The sequence below is a fragment of the Choloepus didactylus genome, chromosome 6, assembly GCF_015220235.1.
Source record: "Choloepus didactylus isolate mChoDid1 chromosome 6, mChoDid1.pri, whole genome shotgun sequence".
Classification (NCBI taxonomy): domain Eukaryota; kingdom Metazoa; phylum Chordata; class Mammalia; order Pilosa; family Megalonychidae; genus Choloepus; species Choloepus didactylus.
In genome coordinates, this window is record NC_051312.1 from 93,425,641 (window position 1) to 93,448,861 (window position 23,221).

Consider the following 23,221-nt stretch of genomic DNA (forward strand, 5'->3'; position numbering starts at 1 on the left):
GGAAAATTCACAAATATATGGAGGTTCAATAACACACTCTTAGACAACCAGTGGGTAAAGGAAGAAATTACAAGAGAAATTAGTAAATACCTCAAGGCAAAAGAAAATGAAAACACAACACATCAAAACTTATGGGATGCAGCAAAGGTGGTGCTGAGAGGGAAATTCATTGCCCTAAATGCCTATCTTAGAAGAAGGAGAAAAAATTGAGGAATTAATATTCACTTGGAGGAACTAGAGAAAGAACAGCAAACTAAGCCCAAACCAAAAAGAAGGAAAGAAATAACAAAGATTAGAGCAGAAATAAATGAAATTGAGAACCGGAAACAATAGAGAGAATCAACCAAGTCAGAAGTTGGTTCTTTGAGAAAATCAATAAAATCGATGGACCCTTAGCTAGGCTAACAAAAAAAAGAGAAAAGAGAGAGACAGCGGATGCAAATAAACACAATCAGGAATGGGAAACGGGACATAACTACTGACCCCACAGAAATAAAGGAGAAAATGAGAGGATACTATGAGCAATTATATGCCAATAAACTAGACAACTTATACAAAATGGACAACTTCCTAGAAAGAATGAACAACCAACACTGACTCAAGAAGAAATACACAACCTCAACAAACCAATTACAAGTAAAGAGAGTGAGTCAGTTATCAAAAAAACTCCTAAAAAAGAAAAGCCTAGGACCAGATGGCATGACATGTGAATTCTACCAAGCATTCAAGAAAGGATTAATACCAATCCTGCTCAAACTCTTCAAAAACTTGAAGAGGAGGGAAAGCTACCCAACTCATTCTATGACGCCAACATCACCCTAATACCAAAGTCAGCCAAAGAGACTACATAAAAAGAAAACTACAGACCAATCTGTTTGATGAATATAGATGCAAAAATCCTCAACAAAATGCTCTCAAATCGAATCCAGCAGCACATTAAAAGAATTATACACCAGGACCAAGTGGGATTTATTCCATGTATACAAGGCTGGTTCAACACAAGAAAATCAATTATCGTGATACACCACATCAATAAATTAAAGCAGAAGAACCACATGATCATCTCCATCTATGCAAAAAAGGCATCTGACAAAATTCAACATCCTTTCTCGAAGAAAACACTCAAAATATAGGAATGAAGACAACTTTCTCAATACGATAAGGGCAATATAAGAAAAACCCACAGCTAACTTAATACTCAATAGGGACAGATTGAAAGCTTTCCCTCTAAAATCAGGAACAGGACAGGGATGCTTACTGCACCACTGTCATTCAACATTGTGTTGGAAGTTCTAGCTAGAGCAATTAGGCAAGAAAAAGAAATAAACAGCATACAAATTGGAGAGGAAGAAGTAAATAAAATCCTTCACAATTTGCAGATGAAATGATCCTATTTGTAAAAAAAATCTACAGCAAAGCTATGAGAGCTAATCAATCAATACAGAAAAGTGGCAGGCTACAAGATCAATATGCAAAAATCAATAGTGTTCCTATACACAAGTAATGAGCAAAAGGAGGAGGAAATCTAGAAAAAAATTCCATTTACAATAGCAACCAAAAGAATCAAGTATTTAGGAATAAACTTAACCAAGGCCACAAAAGACCTATACAGAAAACTACAAGAAACTGCTAAAAGAAATCAAACAGGACCTTAAAAAAATGGAGGAACATACTATGTTCATGGATTGGAAGACTAAATATAGTTAAGATGTCAAGTCTACCTAAACTGATTTATAGATTCAATGCAATACCAATTAAAATCACAACTCACTGTGGAGAAATAGAAAAACAAAAGACCAAATTTATTCGGAAGAGGAGGGTGTCCCAAATAGCCAAAAATATCTTGAGAAAGAGCAATGAAATGGGAGGGCTCACACTACCTGACTTTAAAGCATACTACAAAGCTACAGTGGTCAAACAGCATGGAATTGACATAAAAACAGATATACCGAAAAATGGAATCGAATTGAGTGTTCAGAAATAGACCCTTTCATCTACAGATAATAGATCTTTGATAAGGCAGTCAAGCAAAGCAACTGGGACAGAACAGCCTCTTCAATAAATGCTGTTTGAAGAACTGGATATCCATATCCAAAAGAATGAAAGAGGACTCTTATCTCGCACCTTATACAAAAATTAACTTGAAACGGATCAAAGACTAAACATTAGTGCTAAGGTCGTAAGACTTCTAGAAGAAAATGTAGGGAAATGTCTTAAAGATATTGTGATAGGAGGTGGTTTCCTAGACCTTATGCCCAATGTGAGAGCAATCAAAGAAGAAATAGATAAATGGGATCTCCTCTAAATTAAACACTTTTCTACATCAAAGGACTTTGTCAGAAAAGTAAAAAGGCAGCCTACGCAATGGGAGACAATATTTGGAAACCACATATCAGATAAGGGTTTAATATCCAGAATATATAGAGATCCTACAACTCAACAACAGAAAGACAAACAACCCAATTATTAAATGGGCAAAAGACCTGGATAGACACTTTTCTGAAGAGGAAATACAAATGGCTCAAAAACATATGAAAAGATGCTCAACTTCATTGGTTATTAGGGAAATGCAAATCAAAACCACAATAAGATATCATCTCACACCTACCAGAATGGCAACTATCCAAAAAACAGAAAATTATAAGTGCTAGAGAGGATACGGAGAAAGAGGCACACTTATTCACTGTTGGTGGGAATGTAGAAAGGTGCAGCCACTCTGGAAGACAATGTGGCGGTTCCTCAGGATGCTAAGTATAGAACTGCCATATGATCTATCATCACTAGGTATACATCAAAGGAACTGAAAGCTAAGACACGAATTCCATCACTAGGTATATATCAAAGGAACTGAAAGCTAAGACACGAATGGACATCTGTCAACTGATGTTTATAGCAGCATTATTCACGATTGCCAAGAGATGGAAACGGCCCAAATGTCCATCAACGGACGAATGGATAAACAAACTGTGGTATATACACACAATGGAATATTATGCAGCTGTAAGACAGAACAAAGTTACAGAACATATAATAATGTGGATGAACCTTGAAGACACTATGTTGAGCAAAGATAGCCAGAAACAAAAAGACAAATACTGTATGGTCTCACTAATATGAACTAACCTTAATGAGCAAACTTTGAGAGTCAAAAGCTGGGAACATAGGTTATCAGGAGATAGAAAGAGAGTACGGATCAGGCATTTGATGCTGAAGAAGTACAGAATGTTCAACAGGATTGATTGTATAGATCCAGAAATGGATAGCATAATACTGTTTGATGGTAGCACAATATTGTAAGTACACTGAACAAAGATGTCTATGAGTAAAGCTGAAAGAGGAGTGCTAGGGGCAAGCATGACATCAGAAGGAATAAAGACTGGGACTGTATAACTCAGTGAAACCTAGAGTGGTCAATGATGGTGACTAAATGTACAAATATAAAAATGTTGTTACATCTGGGAGAACAAATGAATATAAACCTTGCAAGATATTGAAAAAGGGATGGTACTGGGGAAAAATATAAGCAAAGCAAACTGGAGTCTATGGTTAACAGTAACATTGTAACATGTATTAATGTAACAAAGGCAATATACCACAGCTGAATAACTATGAGAGGGGGATATAAAGGAGAGGTATGGGATTCTTGGTAGTGGTGGTGTTGTCTGACATCATTATATTGTATTGTATGGTATTTTAATTTTTTAAATGTTTTTTTATTATTCTTTAAAAATTTTTTTTTTTGAAGTATTGAATATGTTTAAGTGCTGACTGTGGTAATGAATGCACAACTATATGATGATACTGTGAACAAATGACTGCACACTGTGGATGATTCTATGGTATGTGAGTATATCTCTATAAAATTGCAGGGAGAAATATAAACAGAGGGATACAAGTGTTAGAGAAAACATGGAGAGAGGGATATGCCTATTTACTGTCAGTGGGGAAGTAAAATGGTGTTAGCCTATCTGGAGGACAGTGTGGTGGTTCCACAAGAAGCGAAGTATGTGGGTGCCATAAGGTCCTGCAACCTCATTATGGGGTATATATTTGGAAGATATGAGAGCAGGGATACAAATGGACATTTGCACACTGGTGTTTATGGCAACAGCACGAATGGATATTTGCACACTGGTGTTTATGGAGACAGCATGAATGGACATTTGTACACTGGTGTTTATGGTGACAGTATTCATGATTTGCAATGGATGGAGGTGGCCTAAGGGTACATCAGCTGATGAACAGAATGGTGAACTGTGGTGTATGCATACAACAGAATATTGAGCAGCTGCAAGAAGGAATGAAACTGTGAGACATGCAACTAGGTGAATGGATCTTGAGGACAGCATTTTGAGTGAAGTATGCCAGAAACGAAAAGACAAAAATTATAATGCCTCATTAATATGGACTAACTATAACATGTAAACTCTGAGAACTGAATCTTAAGAGCATAGCTTATCAGGGGAACACTTATTGTAATGGTCCCTAGATTGTAAGCTCTTACAACAGTCACAACTATTTCTGAGTTGTAATGGTTATCTCTAAATTCTGAGATGCAGAGCTCTCTGCGTATAACCTGGTTGGTCTCTGGAAATTTGGGTATCTGTGTGACACCTGAAATTCAGAGCTAGAGCTTGGCAGCTATGAATGTCAGTATTACCTCATACAGCAGGTGCTTAAAAAGCCAAAAGAGTTCAGACTTCAATTAGAGATATGAATAAAGCAGACCTGGTTAGGACTAAGGCAAATCAGGCCAACCAGTAAAGGACAATACTGACTATTTTTTTTTTAATTCATTTTATTGAGATATATTCACATACCATGCAGTCATACAAAACAAAGCGTACATTCAATTGTTCACAGTACCATTACATAGTTGTGCATTCATCACCAAAATCAATTCCTGACACCTTCATTGCCACACACACAAAAATAACAAGAATAAAAATCAAAGTGAAAAAGAGCAATTAAAGTAAAAAAGAACACTGGGTGCCTTTGTTTGTTTGTTTTCCTTCCCCCATTTTTCTACTCATCCATCCATAAACTAGACAAAGGGGAGTGTGGTCCATATGGCTTTCCCAATCACATTGTCACCCCACATAAGCTACACTGTTATACAATCGTCTTTAAGATTCATGGGTTCTGGGTTGTAGTTTGATAGTTTCAGGTATTTACTGCTAGCTACTCCAATTCGCTAGAACCTAAAAAGGGTTGTCTATATTGTGCATAAGAGTGCCCACCAGAGTGACCTCTCGGCTCTTTTTGGAATCTCTCTGCCACAGGAGCTCATTTCATTTCCTTTCGCATCCCCCTTTTGGTCAAGAAGATGTTCTCCATTCCATGATGCCGGGTCTACATTTCTCCCCGGGAGTCATATTCCATGTTGTCAGGGAGATTCACTCCTCTGGGTGTCTGATCCCACGTAGCGGGGAGGGCAGTGATTTCACCTGCCAAGTTGGCTTAGCTAGAGAGAGAGGGCCACAACTGAGCAAAAAAGAGGCATTCGGGAGGAGGCTCTTAGGTACAATTATAGGGAGGCCTAGCCTCTCCTTTGCAGCAATAGTCTTCCCAAGGGCAAGTCCTGTGGTAGAGGGCTTAACCCATCAAACTACCAGTCCCCTATGTCTGTGAGCACATCAGCAACCATCGAGGTGGGGAAGCCCAATACCCCTGCAGTCGCTACCAGCTCCTCAAGGGGGCCCTGCATATTTTTTCATTGTTTTTTCCTTTTTTTTTTTTTGATTTTTTTTTTTTGAAATGAAGTTTTATTGAGATACATTCACGCACCGTACAAACCACCCAAATTATACAATCACTGGCTCACAGTATCATCACATAATTGTGCATACAACCTCAAGATCAATTTTAGAACATTTCATTACTTCAGAAAAGAAATAAAAATAAAAAAGAAAACACAAGTCCTCCCATACCCCTTACTCTCCTCTATTATTGACCCATAGTAGTGGTGTAGTACATTTGTTACTGTTGATGAAAGAGTATAAAAATATTACTGTTAACTATAGTCCATAGTTTGCAATATGTACATTTTCCCCCATATATCCTTCTATTATTAACTCCTTGTGATAGTGTCACAGATTTGCTCCAGTTCATGAAAGAACTTTTTAATATCTGTACAGTTAACCATGGATATTGTCCACCCCAAGATTCACCGTGCTATACATTCCCATGTTTTAACATCCAACTGGAAGAAAAGGTTCTTGGTGTGAAAAGAGGTTAGGAATTAGGAAACATGGGTTTAAGTTCCATTTTTGGCAATAACTGCTTGATCTTAGGCTAGCCACTTGATCTAAAAATAGCTTTTTTTTTCCAGCTGTAACAATAAAGAGTTGACCCATTGGATGGATATTATTATTACTAATTTTTTTATCTTCATTTTATTGAGATATATTCACATACCACGCAGTCATACAAAACAAATCATACATTCGATTGTTCACAGTACCATTACATAGTTGTACGTTCATCACCTAAATCAATCCCTGACACCTTCATTAGCACACACACAAAAATAACAAGAATAATAATTAAAGTGAAAAAGAGCAATAGAAGTAAAAAAAGAACACTGGGTACCTTTGTCTGTTTGTTTGTTTCCTTCCCCTATTTTTCTACTCATCCATCCATAAACTAGACAAAGTGGAGTGTGGTCCTTGTGGCTTTCCCAATCCCATTGTCACCCCTCATAAGCTACATTTTTATACAATTGTCTTCGAGATTCATGGGTTCTGGGTTGTAGTTTGATAGTTTCAGGTATCCACCACCAGCTACCCCAATTCTTTAGAACCTAAAAAGGGTTGTCTAAAGTGTGCGTAAGGGTGCCCACCAGAGTGACCTCTCGGCTCCTTTTGGAATCTCTCTGCCACTGAAGCTTATTTCATTTCCTTTCACATCCCCCTTTTGGTCAAGAAGATGTTCTCCGTCCCACGATGCCAGGTCTACATTCCTCCCCGGGAGTCATATTCCACGTTGTCAGGGAGATTCACTCCCCTGGGTGTCTGATCCCATGTAGGGGAGAGAGCAGTGATTTCACCTTTCAAGTTGGCTTAGCTAGAGAGAGAGGGCCACATCTGAGCAACAAAGAGGCATTCGGGAGGAGGCTCTTAGGCACAATTATAGGGAGGCCTAGCCTCTCCTTTGCAGCAACTGTCTTCCCAAGGGTAAAACCTATGGTAGAGGGCTCAACCCACCAAACCACCAGTCCCCTATATCTGTGGTCATGTTAGCAACCATCGAGGTGGGGTAGGCCAATACCCCTGCATTCTCCACAGGCTCCTCAAGGGGGCACTACATATTTTTTTCCTTTTTTTTTTTTTTTTTTTAACTTTTTTTCCTTATTAAATCAACTGTATGAAAAAAAAAAATTAAAAAAAAAAAAACATACAATAAAAGAACATTTCAAAGAGACCGTAACAAGAGAGTAAGAAAAAGACAACTAACCTAAGATAACTACCTTACTTCCAACATGTTCCTATTCTACCTCAAGAAAATAACCTAATATAGCAACATTTCTGTGAACTTGTTCCTACCATACCCATCAGAAATTAACAGACCATAGTCATTCTTGGGCATTCCCAGAACGTTAATTTACCCTCAATAGTGTATCTGTTCTCACTGGGTTATCATTCCTCCTTCCTTAATTGCTCTCTATCACTAGTTCCCCTGCACTCCACATTATAAACCATTTGTTTTACATTTTTCAATGTTCACATTAGTGGTAGCATATATTTCTCTTTTTGTGCCTGGCTTATTTCGCTCAGCATTATGTCTTCAAGGTTCATCCACGCTGTCATATGTTTCATGACATCGTTCCTTCTTACAGCTGCATAATATTCCATCATGTGTATACACCACATTTTATTTATCCATTCATCTGCTGAAGGACATCTGGGTTGTTTCCATCTCTTGGCAATTGTGACTAATGCTCCTATGAACATTGGCGTGCAGATATCCGTTCGTGTCACTGCTTTCAGATCTTCCAGGTATATACCGAGAAGTGCAATCGCTGCATCGAAGGGTAACTCTATACCTAGTTTTCTAAGGAACTGCCAGACTGACTTCCAGAGTGGCTGAACCATTATACAGTCCCACCAACAATGAATAAGAGTTCCAGTTTCTCCACATCCTCTCCAGCATTTGTAGTTTCCTGCTTGTTTAATGGCAGCCATTCTAACTGGTGTGAGATCGTATCTCATTGTGGTCTTAATTTGCATCTCTCTAATAGCTAGTGAAGCTGAACATTTTTTCATGTGTTTCTTGGCCATTTGTATTTCCTCTTCAGAGAACTGTCTTTTCATATCTTTTGCCCATTTTATAATTGGGCTGTCTGTACTCTTGTCATTGAGTTGTAGGATTTCTTTATATATGCAAGATATCAATCTTTTGTCAGATACATGGCTTCCAAAAATTTTTTCCAATTGAATTGGCTGCCTCTTCACCTTTTTGACAAATTCCTTTGAGGTATAGAAATTTCTAAACTTGAGGAGTTCCCATTTATCTATTTTTTCTTTTGTTGCTTGTGCTTTGGGTGTAGTCTAGGAAGTGGCCACCTAATATACGGTCTTAAGATGTTTCCTCACACTACCTTCTAGGAGTTTTATGGTACTGTCTTTTATATTGAGATCTTTGATCCACTTTGAGTTAATTTTTGTGTAGGGTGTGAGGTAGTGGTCCTCTTTTATGCTTTTGGATATGGATATCCAACTCTCTCAGCCCCATTTGTTGAAAAGACTGTTATGTCCCAGTTCAGTGGCTTTCGGGGTCATACCAAAGATCAGTCGGCTGTAGATCTGGGGGTCTATCTCCAAATTCTCAATTCTATTCCATTGATCAATATGTCTACCTTTGTACCAGTACCATGCTGTTTTGACAACTGTGGCTTTATAAGAAGCTTCAAAGTCAGGAAGTGTAAGTCTTCCCACTTTGTTTTTCTTTTTTAGAGTGACTGACTGTTTTTTAAAACTTCAACTTCTGGGTGAACCCAAAGAAGATATGTTTATTTGGTGCAGGATCTATATTTCTGCAGCACACTAAATAATTTGACTTGTACTCTCAGTTTATTCAAACACCATAGTTAACATGGAACTTTGAATAGGAAGTGAGATCTGGTAGGTCTGTATAGGTTAGTGTGAAATCCCGATACATCCCAAAGCAATATGGGCAGAGAATAAAAATATATTTGCAGGCCCCCCCTGCGGAACTGGGGGAAAATGCACCCACCAGGGTTATTACTGATATTCTCACAAACACTGAGAACTAACCATTTAGTAGGATGAGCCCTCAATCTTGGGGCTTGCCCTTTGAAGCCTGTTACTGCAAAGGAGAGGCTAAGCCTACCTATAATTGTGCCTAAGAGTCTCCCACAGAGAACCTCTTTGTTGTTCAGATGTGGTGCTTCCTCTCTCTCTAAGCCCATGTGACAGGTGAATTCCCTGCCCTGCCCCCACTATGTGGGACATGTCTCCCAAGGGTATAAATCTCCCTGGCAATGTGGGACATGACTCCCGGGGATGAGCCTGGACCCAGCATCGTGGAACTGAGAAAATCTTCTTGACTAAAAGGAGGAAGTGAAATGAAACAAAAGAAAGTTTCAGTGGCTGAGACATTTCAAGTGGAGTCAAGAGGTCACTCTGGAGGGCATTCTTACATGCTATAAAATAGATACCCCTTTTTAGTTTTTAGTGTATTGGAATAGCTAGAAGGAAATACCTGAAACTGTCGAACTGTAACCAGGTAGCCTTGATTCTTGAAGACGATTGCATAACTATGTAGCTTATATGGTGTGACTATTTAATTGTGAAAACCTTGTGGCTCACACTCCCTTTATCCAGTGTATGGACAGATGAGTAGAAAAATGAGGACAAAAACTAAACGAAAAATAGGGTGGGATGGGAGAGATGGAATGTTTTAGGTGTTCAATTTTACTTTTTATTTTTTTTTTTGGAGTAAAGAAAATGTTCAAAAATTGATTCTGGTGATGAATGCACAACTATACGATGGTACTGTGAATAACTGTACACTGTGGATGACTGTAGGGTATGTGAATATATCTCAATAAAACTGTATTTAAAAAAAGTATACATACTCTATGATTCCATTTATATAAAGTATAAAAACAGACAAAGCTATCCTATGGGATAAGAAGTCAGAAAAGGGTCACCCTTGCAGGACAATTTGCCTGGAAGGGGGCACATAGGGGTTACTGGGGTACTGATAATGTCCTACTTTTTTCATCAGGATGCTGTTTACATGATGTGCCCACTTTGTGAAAAATAATTAAGCTGTATATTCATATTTAATAATGAAGTGTATATATATAATTTATGTACTTTCTGGATACAACTTATAATTTAATAAAAAGTTTACCAAAAAGAAAAAAAAAAAGTAGACTATAGGGAACGGGAGATAGATAGAAGCTAGAGAAGGGAGAGCAGTTACCAAATACGTACAAACTTGTTCACCAAGTTGAACTTATATGTATTGGAGTAGATAGAGGGGATGGTAGTTTATTAGTAGGATGGTAAGTAATAGTGCCATATTGAAGATGAATATGATTGAAATGGCTTGTTAAGCTCTTGCACGTACAAAGGTATGACATTCATACAAAGAGTTAATAATATTAATAATAGAGTGGTTTATGGGAAAAACTACCTATTCCATGCTATGGACTATATTTAATAAGAACACCTCACTAGTACCACACCAATACTAGGGTAAATGATTGCAGGGGGGTTGTTTGGGTTTTTTCTTTGGTGTGGCTGTGTCAATCTATTATTTTTCTCTTTGGAGTAATGAAAATTGCCTAAAATTCAGAGTGATGATGATTGTACAACTATTATATGAATATATCTCAACAGCTTCAAGACAGACAGACTGATAGACAGATAGATTCAAGTGCTAAAGAAAACGTGGAGAGAGGTATCTATTCAATGCTGGCCGGGTAGTAGAACTGTGCAGCTCATGAGGAGGGTAATGTAGCAGATCCACAGGAGGCTAAATATAGGAGCACCATATGATTAGGTAATCCCTTTACTAGGAATAGTCTTGGAAGAACTGAAAGCAGGGACTTGAAAAGACAGTTGCACACTGATGTTTATGGCAGCATTATACACAATAGCCATTGTATGTAGGTGGACAAATGATACATTGTCTTACAAGCAGAAAGGTGAATTGTAGTGTATAAATACGATAGAATATTGTGCAGCTACAGAAAGGAATGAAGTTGTGAGACATGCAACGAGGTGAATGAACCATGAAGACATTATGCTGAGCAAAATAAGCCAGAAACAAAAGGACAAATATTGTATGGTCTCATTTAGAATATACTTAAAGAAAATCAGAGTGTAGACTCTTACAGCAGTCACATTTATTCCTGAATTTTAAATGTTATTTCTACCTTATGAGAAGCTGTGCCCTGTGTGTACATCCTGGTATTTCCCTGGAACTGTGAGTACCTGTGTGACATGTAAGACTCAGAGTTAGTGTTCTGCAGCTCTGAAAATCAGCATTACTCCATACAACAACTTTTGAAGAGACCAAAAAAGAGATCAGACTTCAATACGAGATATGAATGAAGCTGAGCAGGTTGGGACTAAGGTAAATCAGAATACAGGTTAAGGATGATAATGTCTATATTTTAAAACTTCACCTCCCGTGTGAGACCAAAGGATGAGATGTTTATTTGGTACAAAATTTAAACTTTCTGTAGCATACAATCCAACTTAACCTGTCTGGCCAGTTCATTTAAACAACCTAAACACGTGGAGCCTAGAATAGGGAATGAGATCTTATAATTCTGTATAGCTGAATGTATTACCGACACATTCCAGAGTATGTTGGGCACATGATAAAAAATAGTATTTGCATAGTCCCCTGAAGGACTGGAGAAAAAATAAGGAACTATTACATCTCCCCACCTGCGAAATTCCTGACACCCTCTCAAGCATTAGGGACCTCCAATTTAATAAGCCAAGCCCTCAATCTCAAGGCCTACTCTTATGAAACTTATTTCTGTAAGGAGAAGCTAAACCTACCTATAATTATGCCTAAGAGTCACTTCCAGATAACCTCTTTTGTCGCTCAGATGTGGCCTCTCTGTCTTTGAGCCCAACTCTGCAAATAAACTCATTATTCTCCTTCCTACATGGGACATGACTTCCAGGTGTGTAAGTCTCCCTGGCAACATGGGACATGACATCCAGAGATGAGCCTGGTCCTGGCAATGTGGGATTGAGAATGCTTTCTTGACCAAAAGGGAGAAAAAAAATGTAGCAAAATATGGTTACAGTGGCTCAGAGATTTCAAATAGAGTTGAGAGACTGTTCTGGAGGTTACCCCTATGCAAGCTTCAGCTCAATATTGCAAAATTGCCACGGCATACCAAGCCCCAACCAACAGTATTCCTGAAAACCCTAAAGAATATCCTGGGCTCTATCTAAGGCTCTATAACTGTTTTACTTAATAAGTTTATTTTTCAGAACCGGAAAACCTCCAGACTGTTCCTATGCCAGATAAGCCTGGAAACCCAGAGGGAGCAGTCTCTCCAAGAACATCAACCAGTTGCATCCCTCTACCCCATAATGTCGACACCAATTTTCAATATGAAGAAGTTAGAATAGTCATTGCCCAAACATCCCTGATGATCAAATGAGAAGAGTTATAAAAGAGAAGATAGGATTTAACAATTGATTATGACTACTGAATCATTATATAGATTTTTCTTTTCAGCCTCTAATGTGTTGGAACAGCTAGAAGGAAACACCTGAAATTGTGCAACTGTAACCCATACCATACTTTGAAATTTCCTCTATAACTATTTATAAAATTGTACTTTGAAACTTGTAACTTTTCTGGATATGTTATATTTCACATTAAAGTGTTTTTTACAAAAGGTACAGTTTCTATTTGGAACAATGCAAAAGTTTTGGTAATGTATGGTGGTGTTGGTAGCACAACATTGTGGACATAATTAACAGCAATTAATTATATATTTGAATTTAGTTTAAAGGGGAAATTTTAGGTTGTATATATGTTATTAGAATTAAAGAAAAAAAAAATCCATGGAACTGCACAACACAGTGAACCCTAAGTTAAACGATGGATTATGGGTAATAGTATAAGTATATAAATGTACTTTCATGAATTGTAACAAATGTACCACACCAAAGCAAGTTGCTAATAATAGGGTGGTATATGGGAATCCTGTATTTTAGCAAAATTGTTCTGTAAACCCACAACTTCTCCAATAAAAAAAGACGTAGGAAAAAAACAAACTGAAAGGTCCAAAAAAGGGTCATCTAAACCTCCATGACCCGAGGTTTAGAATAGGGAGACAAGAGTCCCTACACCTACTGACTACAAAAAAAAGTGGAGCTCTGTCCTTTTCTGCATTACCTCTAACTCATCTCACCACATTTATAAGTGAAGGATCTGGGCTTTGGAGCACAACAGGGTAAAAGCAAAATTTTAGAGCATGGACAGGGATTTCAGCTGGTTATTTGGATTGTGAGGCTACTTCTACCCAAAGATGCTTTTGAAATTTCCATCCTAAGATGTAACACCCATACAGTGTGGAAGAGTGGAAAAGAAGATAATTTTAAAGTTAAATTATAGAAGGAAAAACAAATGAAGTTTGTTTAGAATGGAAAAACAAATGAAGTCTGCCACCAAGACAGCACAAGACAAATTTAAGTAATGAAAAGGGCAAAGAATCCAGCATTTATTAATCACTTGCTGTGTGCCTGGCACTGTACTAGGTACTTAACAGATATTCTCTTAGTTAGTCCTCGTAACAATTCTGAAAGAAGTGACAGATAACAAATGAAAAGACTGAAGTTCGGAGAAGCTAAAACTTTGCCCAATCTTATTCAGCTAGTAGGTGTCAGAGGCCGGATTCAAAGTTAGGTCTGGTGATATTCTTTCCAAACATTTTTCCTACTATCACTTCACCTCCCTGACCCTCAGTTTCCTCATTTATAAAAGGCTGGATGAAATTTATCATTGGTAGCCTTTTCTGGAACTGGTCACAAACTCTTTTGATAACAGAGACCTTTGATAGTAGAGACCTCCTTTGGAAGATGCACTTATATATTTATATAGAATAGGAATAATAAGAACAGAGGGAGGAGGAACCCAAGATGGCGGCTAGGTAAAACAGGGCAAAAAAACACCTCCATGAAAAATACTAGATAAAAGCCAGAAAGTGACCCAGAACACCAGTTCCAGCGATGCACCAGCCAGACAAGGTCTGCTAAATCCACAGAGACAGTGCATTTGGTGAAACCGGGAGTCTGCATTCTGAACCGAGTGAGTGAGCTGGCTGAAAGTCTGGTGGCCACGCTGCAGTGTGGGGAAACCGTGGGTTGGTGTTTGAAGATGGACTAGTTCTTTTTTTAAAAAAAAAAACAAAACCTGGGACCGACTGCGGATACAACGGTGAGAACCACACAGAGAAGCACGGCAGGAGCGGGCTCTCCCAACACCTCGGTGTCTGGCATGGAGGACAGCCCTACCCACACCCGCTGCTGATTGTCTTGGGACCAAGGGGGCAGAGGGGAGCCAAAAGGAGAAAGAAACTGCGCCCCTTGCAACCATCTCCCCGGTGGGCTGGAGACGCTCCCACCCGGGGCCGGATCCACAGCCCAGAGCCACGCCAAGAAACCCAGTGTGACGGGGAGTGACTCCTGCAGCACCGCGCACGTGCCACAATATCGGCCGTGGACAGCGGCATTTAGGGCACCAACAGCTAACTGTCCCAGAGCTGGGAAGGCGGAGCTGTGCGAGGAGGGGGAAATTAACACACCCCAGTCAACCATCTTTACAGCAGGCTGGGAGCGCCCCTGCACGGCCCAGTGGCCCAGGGCTTCCCTTGAGGGCCAATGCGCACTTGTGACGTGGCACAGCCTTCCCTCAGCAGGGGTCCTGGAATAGCATGGCTAAGAAGTGGGACCCACTCAGAAATCCCAGGGACCCTAAGCCAATACCAAGGACTTGTGGGTCAGCAGCACAGACAATCTGTGGCAAGACTGAAATGAAGGTTTAGACTTTGCAACAGTCTTTAATCTCCGGGAACCCCTGGGAGGTTTGATTATTAAAGCTACCCTGCCTCCCTAACCATTCAGACACACGCCCCACATTCAGGGCAGACAGCACCAACAACACACCCAAACTTGGTGCACCAATTGAACCCCACAAGAATCAGACCCCCACACACCACAAAGACAAAGATGGGGAGAACTGACTTGAGGGGAATAGGTGACTTGCGGATGCCATCTGCTGGTTAGTTAGAGACAGTGTACACCACCAAGCTGTAGATCTGACAAATTAGAGATTGGTATTTTATAGACCCTGAAAGAACCCTATCAAGTAAAGAAAATGCCAAGAGGCCAAAAACAACAGAAAATCTTAAAGCATATGATAAAACCAGACAACATGGAGAACCCAAACCCAAACATCCAAATCAAAAGATCAGAAGAGACACGGTACTTGGCGCAATTAATCAAAGAACTAAAGTCAAACAACGAGAGCATGGCACAGGATATAAAGGACATGAAGAAGAGCATGGCACAGGATATTAAGGACATAAAGAAGACCCTAGAAGAGCATAAAGAAGAAATTGCAAGAGTAAGTAAAAAAATAGAAGATCTTACGGAAATAAAAGAAAGTGTTGGCCAAATTAAAAAGACTCTGGCTACTCATAACACAAGATTAGAGGAAGTTGAACGACTCAGCATCCTTGAGGACCACAGAACAGAAAATGAAAGAACAAAAGAAAGAATGGGGAAAAAAATCGAAAAAATCAAAATGGATCTCAGGGATACAATAGATAAAATAAAATGTCCAAATTTAAGACTCACTGGTGTCCCAGAAGGGGAAGAGAAGGGTAAAGGTCTAGAAAGAGTATTCAAAGAAATTGTTGGGGAAAACTTCCCAAACCTTCTACACAATATAAATACACAAAGCATAAATGCCCAGCGAACTCCAAATAGAATAAATCCAAATAAACCCACTCTAAGACATATTCTGATCACACTGTCAAATACTAAAGAGAAGGAGCAAGTTCTGAAAGCAGCAAGAGAAAAGCAATTCACCACGTACAAAGCAAACAGCATAAGACTAAGTAGTGACTACTCAGCGGCCACCATGGAGGCAAGAAGGCAGTGGCATGACATGTTTAAAATTCTCAGAGAAAAATTTCCAACCAAGTATACTTTATCCAGCAAAGCTCTCTTTCAAATTTGAGGAAGAGCTTAAATTTTTCAGAAAAACAAATGCTGAGAGATTTTGCTGAAAGACCTGCCCTACTTCAGATACTAAAGGGGGCACTATCAACAGAGAAACAAAGAAAGGAGAGAGAGATATAGAGAAATTTAACAGACATATATGGAACATTACATCCCAAATCAACAGGACACACATTCTTCTCTAGTGATCATGGATCTTTCTCCAGAACAGACCATATGCTGGGACATAAAACAAGCCTCAATAAATTAAAAAAAAAAAAAATTGAATTTATTCAAAGCACATTCTCTGACCACAATGGAATACAAATAGAAGTCAATAACCAGCAGAGACTTAGAAAATTCACAAACACCTGGAGGGTAAAAATTAGGGGGAGATGAAAACATTCCCGGATAATCAAAAGCTGAGAGACTTCATCACCAGTAGATCCATCCTATAAAAAATGCTAAAGGGAATTGAGCAGGCTGAAAGGAAGGGACACTAAACAATTAACTGAAACCACATGAAGAAATAAAGATTTCCAGTAAAGATCACATGGTAAATATAAATACCAATACTACCGTATTTTTGATTTGTAACTCCACTATTTACTTCCTACAGGATCTAAAATACATAAACTGTAATGATAAATCAGTGGTTTGGGACTCAATGTAAAATAGGTAATTTTTGACAACAACTACATAAAGGTGGGGGAATGGAGGAGTAAAGGAACATAGTTTATGTGTCCAATTGAAGTTAAGTTGGTATCAAAGAAAACAAGATTGTTATAGACTTAAGAGATTAAATTTAAGCCACACGGTAAACACAAAGAAAGTATCAGAGAATATGACCATAGAGATGAAAAGTGGAGTATGGGTTACGAGAAGTGGGGGAAGGGGCAATGGGGAGTTAAGAAAGGAATGTAGGGTTTCTGTTTGGGGTGAAGGGAAATTTCAAGTAACGGATGGTGGGAAGGGGATAGCATTGCAACATTCTAAATGTGAGTAATCCCACTAATAGAATGCTAGGGAGGGGTTGGAATGGGAAGATTTAGGCTGTGTATGTTTCCACAAGTGGAAAAAAGAAAAAAGAAAAGACAGTCTAAATAGACAATGACAATTAAATGCCAAGGATGATCCTGGATGGGATCTGAGGATGGAGGAGAGGAGGCTCAAAGGGACACAGTTGGGACATAAGAAAAAAAAAAAAGGAAATACAGAATGTAAGCTTTGTATCAATGTTGAATTTCTTGAACTTAGCTGTGCTTAATGGGAATGCATAAAAGAATGTTCTTGTCCATGGGAAATGTATATGTGAATTATATTGTTTATTCAAGGATGTGTGCAGCTTGCTCTCATATGTTCAGAAGACAGAGCAACAGATGATGGATGATAGATAGGGGGGGAGGGAAAGAAATGGTGGTGTGACAGGATGTTAAAGTTGGTGGATCAGGGTATCGGGGGAGGGGGGGAGGGGTATGCTGGAGTTCTGTGTATGGGGTTTGTATTGTTTTTGCAACTGTTCCTGTAAGTCTGAATTTATTTCAAAATAAAAAAAAAAAATTAAAGAACAGAGGGAGATATACTAAAATGTTAATTTTTATCTCAACTATGAAAAATGAGTGTAAAAGTTCACTACATTCCTAGTTTTAACAAGAAATGTGCATTAGTTTTATAAAAAGAAAAACTGCAAACTTCTAAAAAGGTTACTATTACATCAGAACAATTTTTTGCTGTTCTGTCCAATTGCCAAATGGTCTGAGACCCATAAACCTATTCTATATGTGGAGAGCATTAACCCTAACAGTGCATGGAATAACAAATCAGTCTTATTGTAACAAAATTAGAACAATGTTCTGCTTCTCAGTGCTCATAACCTAACATAAAAATGATGTTAGTCTTAAAACCTGGTGAATTAGACCATAAAAGTTTCTGCCATTTATTCAATAAGCAATAACTGGTCCTTTCTCAACACTGTGCTAGAAGCCAGGAACACGAAAATGAATGAGATACCATTCATGACTTTAAAGAACCAAGAGTCCAACAGGGAAATCAAATAAGGATACAATGTGATATGTTCTGTGACAGAGACAGGTAAAGGATGCTATCGGAGCACGGTGGAGGGGCACCTGCCACAGTCAAGGGACAGGAACATATGATGATATCTAAACTGAAACTCTGAAAGACAAATGAAAATGAAGAAAGAAACGCTGTATCAGGCAGAGGCAGCAACATGTACAAGATCAAGAAGACAAGAAAAGGCAGAGCAGCTTAGGGGAGCTGCAAGTATTTAAGAAAGCACAGGTGGGATGGGGGTGGGTATTGGCATGTGAAGATGCTACAGAGAAGAGGAAAAGCCTAAGCTTGAAGGATCTTGATGCCAAGTATTTGGACTTAATCCTCAAAGCTAAGGAAAGCAGAGTTTTTCAGATAGCAATGTGAACACTAGATAAAGTAAAGTGGGGAGCAGAAAAGATGGCAAAAAAAGATCTAAGAACTCTTTTTTTTTTTTTTTTTTTTAAGTAACTCACCTCTGGTCAAAACTTGAATCTGCAACAACCTGAAGGCTTTCCAAAGATGAGCCATCATTTACATGCAGGAATAAGACTTCCTTCTGGGATCGGACTGAACGAATCCATCCCTAAAGAAGAGAAATATTTCTAAATGTGAGTTTAGGACACTTAAACATTTTACATTTTTGTTACACATATACAAAGACTAAATGAAAGACGAAAAAATGTATTCACAAGCCTGCCTCTATAGATCATCCGCTTTTTTTTTTTCACTCATACGCATACATAATTTTATATGGTTCTTATGAAAGTGAGATATACACTTTGGTATTCTACATTTTTGTTTTGTCAATAGAACTTATCAATTTGAATGGGTGCCTATTATTCCACTGAGTTGATAAGCCTAATTTACATAACCAATTCTCCCAATATTAGCTATTCCAGGTATTTCCTTTTCTCCCCACTATTTTGAATAACAGGACATATATCTTGTTCAAATTCCAAAAAAGGAGATTATGTAGTTATAAAATAGAAACATTTTTATGGAATTTTTTTCCTCTACAAAGCATCATACAAAAAGAGGTCTCAAATAACTTCTCATTATGAACTCATGTTAAGTAATACATAACCTTTCAAAGACAGAGAATTTAAATAACAAGTACAAGTGAGATGTCTTCAAGTAGACCAGTATCACTAAAAGCAGTCCTCTCAGATCACATCCCACTTAAGTTTAACTAGCATAGGAGTTAAGAGAAGAACGTTCCTCTAGCAGACACTGAATAACTGTGAAGTATTCATTATGTGTAAAGTAAATAAACAAGAACAGGCATTCACCATTAAACATGCTTGGTAAAAGCAATGGACAATAGTACTTCAAAAAACTGCATTTCCCTTACTTTCTTTGTGCCTACATCATACACTATAGACACTTTTATTAAAGCACCTTTATCACTTAGTTGCATGTCCATAATGCTTGGGAGAAAGAACCATACCTTAGTAAAAGGGCATTGCCTATATCTAGTAGATAATCCACAAATGTTTTTCAATGAAAAAATACCTACGATATGTTGAACATCTACTATGTACCAAGCATTCTAGTACCTTCTTCATCTACTTTCTTTTTCTCCTCCTCACAAAAGCTCTTACAAATAAGGAAACTGAGGATTAGATAAGTTAAATAACTTGCTGAAGGGCACAACGCTGGCAGAAGGTACAGCCAGAATTTGAATGCAAGTCTGACTAGAAAGCCTAGTTCTTTAACCAGGGGTATACTGATTAAAGTGTAATTGCCTCAGTCTCATGCACAAGGCCCTTCCTGATGCAGAGCATGCCTGTATTTTTGGTTTAATCTCAATACACTTACCTAAAGGCATCTGCTCTTTGGTCATGCTCAATCAACAGTAATTTCCAAAGCATCACTCTAACTTTTTAAGTGTTCATAAAAGTTAGTATCTATTGAACATTCTTTATGCGCTTCTTTTCTAAGCTCTTAATAAATATTATGCTTATACTTATCTACTTAATCCTCACAAGAGCCTAAAGAGATAGATATTATTACTATCATTCTAGAAAGGAAGAAACGTATTTAGAGATGTTAAGATAACCTCTCTAAATAGGCCAAGTCCAAGTTACCAAGTAGTAAAACCGGGGATTCAAATACAATCATTACTTCAAAGACCATCCTCTTATCAATCAAGCTTTTCTGGAATGCTATGTCCACTCCATCGCCAATTCCTCTGCCTGGGGAACATATTCTTTAGGACTCAGCTGAAATGTCACCTCCTACAAGACTTACCTGATCTCTTCATGCAATTAAGGAACTTCAAAGCACTAAAATGAAAGCCTCTCATCCAGGCAGTAGATTCTGTACTTTTCATCTCTACATTTTCTCTTGACTAGCACACAAAAGGTATCAATAATATCTGTTGAATTAATAGATTTAATGTAATAAAAGGTTTTGACTTAAACCATGGAAGAACATGAAACCCAAAGAAATGTAAAGGGGGAAAGGATCATGTGAGGACAACAAAAATAACCGGATCAGTGTAAGTGTTTCAGCAACCTAATGAGCAACAGTGAAACCCTGCTGGCTCCTTTACAGGGGAATCTTCCACGTGGAGCTGCTGCAAATATTATTAGCAAAAGAAATCACCCAGCTAAAATTTATTAACTCTGAGCCAGGCACTTTTATAAATGCCTTCTTCCTATTATCTCATTTAAACTTCAGGACTCTTAAGAGGTAAGGCCTATTGAGTTCATTTTCATGAGAGGAAACCAAGGTTTACAGCACATCATAACATGCCCATAACTAATGGGCTTAGTGGCAGACCAGATTTAAACCTAGACTGCTTGACTCCACAGCTCTTTCAAACTGCTAAATGAGCTCTTTCTTCTAATGTATTAAACATACATTACATGCAAAGCCCTATCTGAGGCACAGAGGTGGCTAAAAGATGAATAAATGGCATGGTTTAGTTAAACAAATATTTACTGCTAGCCATGTGTGAATACCAAGACAGGTAAAACATGATTTCTGCTCTCAAGGAGGATATTAGATCACGAGGGATAAAGGTAAAGAAAAGGGGCATGTTCGTTTATATTTTTCTACCGAGACCAACAAGTATACAGGCAATGCCCTGGTATAATGAAAAGCAAATCTCTAGCACTTTATCGAAAACAGTACTGGGAAATGTAATGGTATCCAAGAAAAAAAAGTGTGAACGCATGCGATGCCTGTATTTTCTAACTTTTCCCTGTCAGTCGTTCTGCCTAACCCGATAGTACAAACCTAGACGTGGATGTGCCATTTAAGTCACTAAAAAGAGAAACCCATCCCCTTCCCATACACCAACCTGGACCTTAACGCGCTCCCCACTCGGGTTCTGGGCCCTGAGAGCGTCCCGCACGCTCAATTTGGCAGAAGGTTTATGTCTCGGACACGGGGCAGAGGAACAGGAGCGCAGGATTCGGAAGAGGCACCGGGCACCGAACATCGCGCGGCTGCCTCAGTCCTTCCGCGGGACTAGCCCTGGTCCCAGCGGGTTCGGAACCTGCTTGCTGGGGCCCTTCTTTGTCGTCCCCTCAGCTTCTCCTGTCTTCCGGGCCGCAACCCGGCTCTGAGATGCTCCCAGAGCCCCTCGGTTGCCCCTTTCCCCCTCAGGGAGCCCAGCTCTTCCTCCACAGAATCTTTCCTGCGCTTCCCTGGAAGGCAGAATGGACAGCACACCAAGCAAGGAACACCGGAAGGGCACCAAGCACGCCGTCGGTAACTGGAGAACTCCACCGCACCGCGCGATTTCCACACCTACACCCTAATTCCCCAGCTGAAGCACGCCCACCCACAGCCTTACGTCACCACGCCAACGCCACTACGTCATCACGCAACGAGGAGGTTAAGAGGGAGCACGCGTTTTTCGGACCCCTGGCTAAAGAGGAGGCGGGCAATAGGCAGAAGGAGGCGGGGCGAAGGGTTGGGCATTAAGGTGGCTGAGCTAAAGCACTAGGGTGTAAGGTTTTCGCTGAACCAAGTAGGGAACCCACTTCGGAATGGTGTCTTTATTTCTGATAATCTCCCAGGCAGCTGAATACTGCTTTGAGAGGGAAGGAGTGACTGATGCAGAGGGAAAGCGTCCAGGAGGAGACTCTTAGTTATTAAGGAGGATTAGCCTGAGGATATCAATCGTTTCTGAGTTCTGAGCACAGAGAAAAACAATACAGCCTCTAACCAAGTCTACGTTGTGGGGTGTCAGAGATCTGAATAGACAATTGAATAAAAGGGTGATCAGTTCCCTGCAGAGCCTAAGGGTACGTGGCCAAAGAAGAGCATGATACGGTGGAAGATGTTGGGGAGAGACTGGGGGTATTGGAAATAGAGGGACTGCGTCCATAACCTTCAAGGCTCTCCCTCTCACCCTTCCTTCCCTCCCTTCCTTCCTCCCTTCCTCCCTTCTTCCCTCCCTCCTTCCCTCCATTCTTTCTTTCTTCCTTTCTTCCTTTCTTTCGTCTTTTACTTTGTTTTCTGTAACTCAATGACACCAAAAGATTTCTATCTGAATAAATTAAAAAAAAAGAAGTGCGGGTTAGTGTTGCTTAGAGTTGGCACTATTCATATGCCTGTTTTACAGACAAAGGAATTTAGGCACAGAAAAGTTAAATGACTTGCTCAAGGATATACATTTTATAGGTGTGAGATTGGAACCCAGAAAGCTTGGCTCTATGCACTAAACCATATATATAGTGACTCAAGGTAGAAAGTAAATCCATGGTTCCTTCCATAAAGGAGCTCATAGTCTAGAGATGGCAGGAAAACAGATCATTGCAGTGTAATCCAATAAATGCACATAGAGACATATGGACAAAATACATGGTAGTCTAGAGAAGGAGATAATTAAGCTGACTTTTTGAGGAAAATCCGAATTTTGCCAGGTGAATATTTAAGAAAGAGTATTTCTTGCCAGAAGGTGGAAGCCAGGGAGG

The 23,221-nt window shown here is 39.2% G+C and overlaps 1 protein-coding gene across 3 annotated transcripts in view; it reads right to left on the reverse strand.

Annotated features, from left to right (window-relative positions):
- NARS2 (asparaginyl-tRNA synthetase 2, mitochondrial) overlaps positions 1-22,055 on the reverse strand; it is a 218,106-nt gene extending 196,051 nt beyond the window's left edge. For 2 of the 3 annotated variants that reach the window (XM_037840844.1, XM_037840845.1), the window contains exons 1-2: positions 21,598-22,055; positions 18,764-18,873 (exon numbers count right to left, since the gene is read on the reverse strand). In XM_037840844.1, coding sequence (XP_037696772.1) covers positions 18,764-18,873; positions 21,598-21,738 — 251 coding nt within the window. In that variant the 5' untranslated portion in view covers positions 21,739-22,055. Of the gene's footprint in view, positions 1-11,410; positions 11,469-18,763; positions 18,874-21,597 lie in introns of all 3 variants that reach the window. The other variant, XM_037840846.1, reaches the window with a different exon arrangement.
- Between the last annotated feature and the right edge of the window lie 1,166 nt (positions 22,056-23,221).